The sequence below is a fragment of the Lipotes vexillifer genome, unplaced genomic scaffold (assembly GCF_000442215.2).
Source record: "Lipotes vexillifer unplaced genomic scaffold, Lipotes_vexillifer_v1.1 scaffold1011, whole genome shotgun sequence".
NCBI classification, from domain to species: domain Eukaryota; kingdom Metazoa; phylum Chordata; class Mammalia; order Artiodactyla; family Lipotidae; genus Lipotes; species Lipotes vexillifer.
The window spans coordinates 4464809-4472877 of NW_006787698.1; the positions used below are offsets into that span (position 1 = coordinate 4464809).

The 8069-nt window shown below is 55.3% G+C and overlaps 1 protein-coding gene across 1 annotated transcript in view; it reads right to left on the reverse strand.

The window, feature by feature from the left end:
* Positions 1–2911: 2911 nt before the first annotated feature.
* DNMT1 (DNA methyltransferase 1) overlaps positions 2912–8069 on the reverse strand; it is a 42639-nt gene continuing 37481 nt past the window's right edge. The window contains 9 exon segments of the mRNA XM_007460652.1: positions 2912–3062; positions 3525–3615; positions 4439–4555; positions 4714–4877; positions 5176–5371; positions 6060–6237; positions 6697–6863; positions 7451–7592; positions 7890–8069. The exon segment at positions 7890–8069 is cut by the window's right edge and continues 5 nt beyond it. Of these exon segments, the coding sequence (XP_007460714.1) occupies positions 3031–3062; positions 3525–3615; positions 4439–4555; positions 4714–4877; positions 5176–5371; positions 6060–6237; positions 6697–6863; positions 7451–7592; positions 7890–8069 (1267 nt within the window). The 3' untranslated portion in view covers positions 2912–3030.

Below are 8069 nucleotides of genomic sequence, written 5' to 3' on the forward strand. Positions count from 1 at the left end.
AAAAAAAAAAAAAAAAAAAAAAAAAAAAAAAATATATATATATATATATATATATATATATATAAAATACAAAGTCAATAATCTTTCTGTAGGCAAAGGACCACTATTTGGAAAATAACATCCTGCATACATTAGTAATAAAAGGGTTAAATACCTAGGAATCGAGTTAAGAAACTTGCAATATCTATATGAAGACTTTAAAACAGACTGATGAGGTTTAAAATAAGGGCATTCCTTCTGCATAGTGAGAAGGAGGGACCAACTACCGATTATACATTAGCAACATGGGTGAATCTCAAAACCATTAGGCTGAGTGAAAGCAGCCAGACAGAGAAGCCCACACTGCACCAACAGGTGAAAGTCATCCATGAAGATGGACGTGGACCAGGGGTTGCCTGGTGGTGGTGGCAAAGGGGGGATACTGAACTGGGAAGGGACACAGGGGACTTCCGGGTGATGGAAACATTCTATAGTTTGATAAGGATGTCGGTCCTCAGACTGATTCATTTACCGGAATAAACTGCTGCACACCCAGGACTTGTGCATTTCATATTAGACCTCAGTTTACAATGGGAATCTAGTGAGACACTCCTAGGTAGAACAACCTTCAAAGTGCAAAGCGCTTATAATCGATGCCACCATTTATTTGTAGCAAAGACAGACACACACACCTGCACTCGGGCACAGAAGGACTTTGGAAAGACAAGGATTTGGTGTCTTGGTCAGGGGGCCTGGGAATGAAGACTTAGCATACTTTTCACTGTACTCACGATATACTTTTTAATGCGTTTTTAGCTTAAAAAAAAAAAAGCAGAACATATAGCTAAAAAATAAAATCTGACAGGGGAACTTTACCATGTCGAGCTGTTGTGTTTACCATGTGTGTTTGTTACCTGTTGAAAAAATAAGTTGAGATGTCAATTTCCCGCCACATAAAAATGATTCATATATTAAGATGTCGTAGAAATACGGAAGAAAACACTAGTTTGATTTAGGGGTAGGGAAGGCCTTTCTAAATAGGCTCTAAAAAATAGAAGAGCAGACAAATATAAATCTAATCCCTAAAAATAAAATCTCTTTACAGCAAAGATAGGATGACTCAAGATGAAAGTAACACAAGCAGGGGACAGCCCCTAGCAAGGACAAAGGTTACAGCATGTGTCACCACGGAGATAAGGAACAAATTCCAGTGGCCACCAGACACTTGGGAGTGTTGAATCACTCCTAAAAAATGCTAACAAGGGAATTCCCTGGTGTTCCAGTGGTTAGGACCCCACGCGCTTTCACTGCCGAGGGCCAGGGTTCAATCCCTGATTGGGGAACTAATTCTGCAAGCCATGCACGTGGCCAAAAAAAAAAAAAAAAATGCTAATAAGACTCACTATTCCATTGACAAGGATCGAAGAGGCAAAAGCCAGGGTAGGGTAAAGTCCAGGTGGCACTGTTGGTGGGAGAAGCATTAAAACCTCTCCAGGGGGGTAGGGCAGCCACATGACCTGAAAGGGAAATATGAAAACATTTATACTCAGTGATCCAGGAAGCTCTCTACATATTTCCTTAAAGGATACAATGGAAGAGTCCATACAAGGATGTTCAGCGCAGTGTCGTTACAAGAGAAGAGGGAACATCTTAATTACCATGAAGGAGCTTAAATTTTACATTTGAATGATCTTTAGTCCCTTGGTCTTTTTTTTTTTTTAAGATTGATTGATTCATTTGGCTGCGTTGGGTCTTTGTTGCTGCACGTGGCTTTCTCTAGTTGCGGCAAGCGCAGGTTTCTCATTGCGGTGGCTTCTGTTGCTGCGGAGCACAGGCTCTAGGCGCGCAGGCTTCAGTAGTTGTGGCACGAGGGCTCAGTAGTTATGGCTTTCGGGCTCTAGAGCGCAGGCTCAGTAGTTGTGGCGCACGGGCTTAGTTGCTCTGCATTATGTGGGGTCTTCCCGGACCAGGGATCAAACCTGAGTCCCCTGCACTGGCAGGTGGATTCTTAACCACTGCGCCACCAGGGAAGTCCTAGCCCCTTAGTCTTATGATTAAGGCACCGGTGACTTACATGGACAGTTACAGTTGAGGTGCCACCAAGTGCTTTCCTAAAAGCACACGTAGAGATGGTGGGGCAGGTGTTACTTGACATCCTAACAGCAGCCCTTTGGGTTGTGTACTCACATGTCTTTGTCTGCTTCTGCTTTGTTGTCATTTTATAGCAGGTCTTTTCCCAAAGACAAATCAAAGAAAAGGGTTGTTCATCTCAGAATTCAGTAGGACTGAGTCAGGGTGAAAGTATGGAAAGCCCACCTCCCAGATGCTTAAACAAATAAGGGCTCTGCCTGGGGGTGGCAGGCCAGGGCTACGAGTGACTCTTTTTGCTCCACCATCCATTGCATGGGGCTTCTGGCCTCATGGTCACAGGACAGTTGCTGCCTTGCCAGGCATCACAGCCCGCTCCAGACCAAAGGGCTACAAGGCCACGGGGAGTCCAAGACTCTTCCTTTAAAGGGCGTTCTGGGAAACCACACCAGCAAGTTCCACTTGCATCATACTGGCCAGAACTGAGCCACCACCCCCACCCCAAACAGGCATGGGATATCTAACTTCAGACGAGGCCTCCGCAGGGTCACCTGCGACACTGAGGAGCCCACTCTCATCCAGCCTCAGCTGAGAGGCGGCCAGAAGTCCCTGGTAAATCAGGAGTCATCACCCAGGGTGATTTATAGGAGAGATTTATTTGAAGAAATATTACAACATATAAAAACTACATAAAGTCTTAATTTCCACTCATACAGTGGTAAATTTGATATAATGCATAATAAAAAACTTTTAAAATCCAGAACGGACAAAGTACTGCACAGTTTCATCACTAAGTCAAATTAGTTGATAAGCAAATCTCACAGAAGAGCTTCATGTCAGCCAAGGCCACAAACACCGTGTACAACACATCTGAACTGAGAGATTGACATGTTAAAAATACAACAATATCAGTGCACGTTGGGGATCTCTGGTGCCAGAAACAAAGGCGACTGGAGGGCAGAACTAGTCCTTAGCAGTCTCCTCCTTGATTTTAACTGAAGAGAAATAAAAGGGAGAGTCATTGCAGGGAACATATGTAATGTTACACGAAGCAATAGGCAAGCACATCAGGTATGTGAACCAGGAACTACGTTAATGCCCAGGCGTTGACATTAAAAGGACCACCTCATAAGAACCTGCAGCAGCTCTGCATCAGCATTCAGAGACTGAACACTGCTCAGGTGCTCCCTAAAGGTTTCCAGACCACCTGGGTTATGGGCTAGTGTCTGAGGCGGACGCAGCCGACCCAGACTCACTTAGCAGGACAGAGGCAAGCACCCCGAAATCTGACCACTCGTCCGCTGCGTGCCGGGCCCCAGTGCTCCGCGCTTACCCACACGCTCACTCATCTCAGAGCAACCCTGAGAGACACAAGGCCACCAGGGAGGGTGGGTGACTCGCCCCAGTCTCAGAGCCTAAAGCCAAACCCCTGCTGTCCCCACCACTCCCTACCATACCTGAGGTGCTCTCTCGCGCTCTGACCAACATACAGCGCTTGATCTCCAAGCCGATGGCTTTGGCCAGTGGCGGTGGCACAGCGTTACCCACCTGCAGGAGGGAAGGAGGGCGACATGTGGCTCGGCATGGCTGGAGTCAGCGCTAGCCTCCACTCAGACACAGGCACTGGGCCCCCGGCCTCAGGCTCACACAGGCCTCCAAAGCCCTTCCCTCAGGATGGCACTCAGACCCTCCACCCAGCCCACCCTCCCGCCCCAAACACCAGCAGGTCAAGCACCACTCAGAGAAGGGGGCCTTTAAAGGGCTTTAGAAAATCTTAGAATCTGGATATGGAAGCTACTATGTTTCACTTCTAGCTGAGAGCTCTGCTCCCAGAGCACAGGATGGCTGAGAGGGGTGAGAGGGGTGAAATGGGAGGGTCTCGCTGTAACCCCCAGGCACTGCTGGCCTTTTCAGCCACATGCCTGCATCCTTGGAAATACATTTCATTAACAGCCAAACGGAACACTCTGAGAAACAGGAGGAATTATTGGTTCGTTTCAACCCTTAGCAACAGTGAATTTTCACCACCGGGTATTTCGTCTGCTCTCTGCAACGCGCTGGAACTTTCCTTTGGGCGAAATGTGCCTCAGCTGTCCACGGCACCCGACACACTTGGCGACTCCGCCTGACCCGGGAGCGCCCTGGGCCCCAGGGACAGGGTCCCTCCTTCCTGACCACCCCCTCGTGGGAGTGATGAGGCCAGTCAGCCCCCAGCTCTGGGGGCTCAGCGTCCCCTAGGAAGCGACTGCGAGTCAAGCTCCCCACCGACCCCCGACCCCCTGGTCTCCCTCCCGCCAGGGCCGCTTCGTGCGCGGTGCCACTCGCCCCTCCTCAGCGGGGAGGAGACCCGGGCCGACTCCGCTCCACTGACCTGCCGGTGCTTGTCCAGGATGTTGCCGAACAGCCGGTAGGTGTCGGGGAAGCCCTGAGAGCGGGCGCACTCCCGCACACTCACGACGCGGTGCTGCTCTGGGTGGAGCACGCGGCCCTGGGGGCAAGAGGCGCGATGGGGGTGGGAAGGAGACGGGGCCACGGGAAGCCCACCCCGGGCCGGGTCGCAGAGGCAGGAGGCGGTGAGGAGGGCCGGCCCAGCCGCGAAGCCCCTGCCTCCGTCCCCGCCCAGGCCCAAGTGGCCCTCAGACCTACCTGCTTGCCCATGGGCTCGGGGTTGGTGACGGTTGTGCTGAAGAAGCCGTCCCACTCGAGCCGTCCGTAGAGGCCGGCCCAGTGGTTGTGCCTGTTTCCGGTGTGGGGCAGGCACCAGGGAATGAGGGTGTTGAACTGTCTGGCCGCAGGGTCACAGGCTTTGCCTGTTGGAAGAGAGGGCTGCGATGGGGCTGTGCTGACGCAACGGGATGATACAGCAGCCGACAGTCCCCGTTTGCCAGGCAGAGCTTTATCACAGACCCTGTCCTCAGCAGCCGTGCACAGCAGGGACACCCAGGCTTGGCGAGTCTGCACCCCACCCAGGGCTGCTGGGTTTCTGCGCGGCAGCCCCGGCATCTCCTGCTGAGAAACCCTGAGCCCACCGCCCCGCTGTAGAGCCTAAGGGGGCTGGGGCTTCACACCAAACTTGAGGAAGCCACACCTGGAGGCCAGGGCACAAACCTTCCACGCAGGAGCAGACCCCGCGGAGAGCCCCGGCGCTGCTGCAGCCGTTCTTCTTGTCGTGGTAGTTGTACCGCAGCTTCCTGGCCAAGGTGCCATCAGAGAGCCGCACCTCGATGTTTGGCAGGTCACGCCAGTCTGAGCCCGGGGCTAGAGGGATATGCCGCATGCGAGCAGCCACCAACGCGCTCATGTCCTGGAAGAGCACAGCAGGCCCAGCTGTCGCTGAGCTCAGGGAGCACCTGACCACATGCAGTGGGCTGGGCGCCATAGTACTGGGCCCTGGGCATACCATGGTGACCAGGACCCCAAGGGGCTTGTATCCCACTGTGGGAGACAAGCAGTGACCCCAGTCGACAACCTGGGGGTTACACACGTGCCATGAAGACACCAGAGCAGGGATGTGGACGACGGGGGAACGGGTGAAGGGACGGCTTCGGGCAAGCGCGGGGTTACTGAGGAGGTGACGTCGGAGCTGAGCCCTGCAGGACAGGAGGAGCCGGCGGCGGGGAGAGCTGGGGTTTGGTGCGTTTGGGAGATACCCAGAGAACAGCGGTGCTGAGAGACAAGACCAGTCATAGGAGACGATGGCCAGACACACCATTCTAGCCTGATTCTAGGCAGAGTATAAGCTCTGATTGACACTTTCCAGGACGGTGTACTGGGGCGGGGGTGGGGTGCAAGGAGAAGCAGGAGGCAGTGAGATGTGAGGCTGGGGGCCGGCTGAGGTAGCGGAGTTTGGGTTAGGGGCCAAGAGCAGAAAGAGCTGGAAGGGGGCCGAGACCAGATCCCGCTTCCCCCGCAAGCCCTGGCTGGGCTCCAACCGCAGAGCTGGTCCTGGGAGGCCGCTGGGAGGAGGCCCCGCTTTAAGGAGGTGACGTTACCTTACAGATGTGGTCCCTGAGGATGGGCTGGTACTGCGAGCCCCGGAGCTGCCTCTGGAACCAGGACTGAGGCTCCCCGTTGTACGAGATCTCCTGTGCCGAAGCTCCGTTCCGAATCTCGGGAAGGTCGGACATCGTGTCCCGCACGGTGATGGTTCGGAACGGACCCGAGCTCAACCTGCAACAGAGCACAGATTGTGGCACCTCTGGGGACATACACAGCTATCATGTGTGTGAGTCACAATTGCCATCCCCCGACTGCTGGCACCATCTTCTCCAGAGAAGGCAACCCGGCTCGGGGTCAAAGGACCGCTGGGGTCAAAGGACGGCTCGGGGTCAAAGGGCCGCCTGAGGTCACAGGGGCAGCATTCTTCTCAGACCCCATCTGAAAAGGGGACAGGATATAGTGTGGGCTCTGCCCATGACTGCGGCCAGGCTTTTGGCCACTGCCCTGGACATAGGGCACTCGGGGTCAGAATGAGAGCAGAGGTGGCAGAGCGTTCGCAGGGCAGGCCGGACGTGGCGCTGTCTGCCCTCGCTAACACTGTCTCCTCAGCTCAGGCCTCTTCACAGAGGTCCACCCGCACCAGGCCTCGCTGGTGAAGGCTCACAAGCGCCAGGCCGGGGGTGCTCCTACCTGGTGATGTTGCTGACAAACTTCTTGTCGTCAACTACGACACTCAGCTGGCAGGCCCGGGGCGCGAACACGTGCAGCGGCTCCGGGAACAGAGGGAGCTGCTCTCCGGGGGCCGCGGCCAGGATGATGGCCCGCCTCCGCGTCTGGGCCACGCCATACTGACCAGCCTGCGCGGGAGAGGGCCAGATACACACATGGTCAGTGGGCACCTCTAATCAGCTGGGCGAAGGGCTGGGGTCTGCAGCACCTGACTTTTTGGGGCGTCTGGCTGGTGTGGAGCTCACCCCGAGAGCCCCTAGTTAACCCACGGGCTCATGCCTGACAGGAGGTGGGACCGGAGAAGAGGACGAAAGGTCCCAGGAGGGTGGCCGGCAGCCCCCGGAGACAATGGGAGTGAACCTGCTGGCGATCCCAGCCGCCCTTCAAACAGCACGTGAAGGAGCGCTTGGGGAGCAGAGCGGCCAGCGGAGACACCAGGAGCCGTGCCACCTGCCTGGCAGCCCACGGTCACAAGGGAAAGAACACGGCTGCCAACAAGGTTGCTCAGTGAGGCCGAGACACTGTGGAAGCTGAATGGGAGGGGGGCCCGGCAGCCGTCTCCCCAACCCTCGCCCGCACTGCAGGTTACCACACTGTGGCCTGTCCCTCTGAGCTCTATTTTCAGTTTGAGACAGGTTGCTGCTGTCCAGGGACTGCTCGGCCCTTTCTCCGGCCACACACGTCTGCCCACTCTGCCCCTGCCCGGGGGGCCCACCTGCAACACGCCGAAGGTGCACTGGTAGCCCATGCGGACCAGGCAGCGGAGCGTGAGCTTCAGGACCATGGAGCGCTTGAAGGAGACGAAGTTCCTGACATTCTCCAGGAGGAAGTACCTGGGCCGGTAGTAGTCGCAGTAGCTGTGGAGGCGGGAGAGACGAGAGAGGAGGAGACCTACTCTGCCAGAAGCCACTCCTAAATGCCTGACGTTTGTCAAGACGCACCTGCCAACTCTCAAGGTCTCTCCCTAGCGGAGGGGCAGCCGTGAACTTCCTGAAGGCAAAGACCGGTGTCTCACTCAGCACACCGCCTTCAGCAGGTGCGAAGGCTAAAGCAGTTACTGCTCGGCCCTGGCACGCCTGCGGCGCAGCCCCGGGACCGGCCGTCTAGTCACCCTGGGGCAGCACCGGACGCAGAGGGAATTCTAGCCTGTTTACCTGAGGAAGGAGACCACCAGGGAGTTCTTGAACTTAGAGTAGGTTCGAGAGTTGAAGCGGTTCATGCCGCTAAAGCCTTGGCAAGGTGGCCCGCCACACAGCATCTCCACGTCTCCCTTCTGCGGCAGCTTCTGGCCGCGGGAGTTGGTCACCTCCCCGGCCATGACCAGCTTCAGCAGG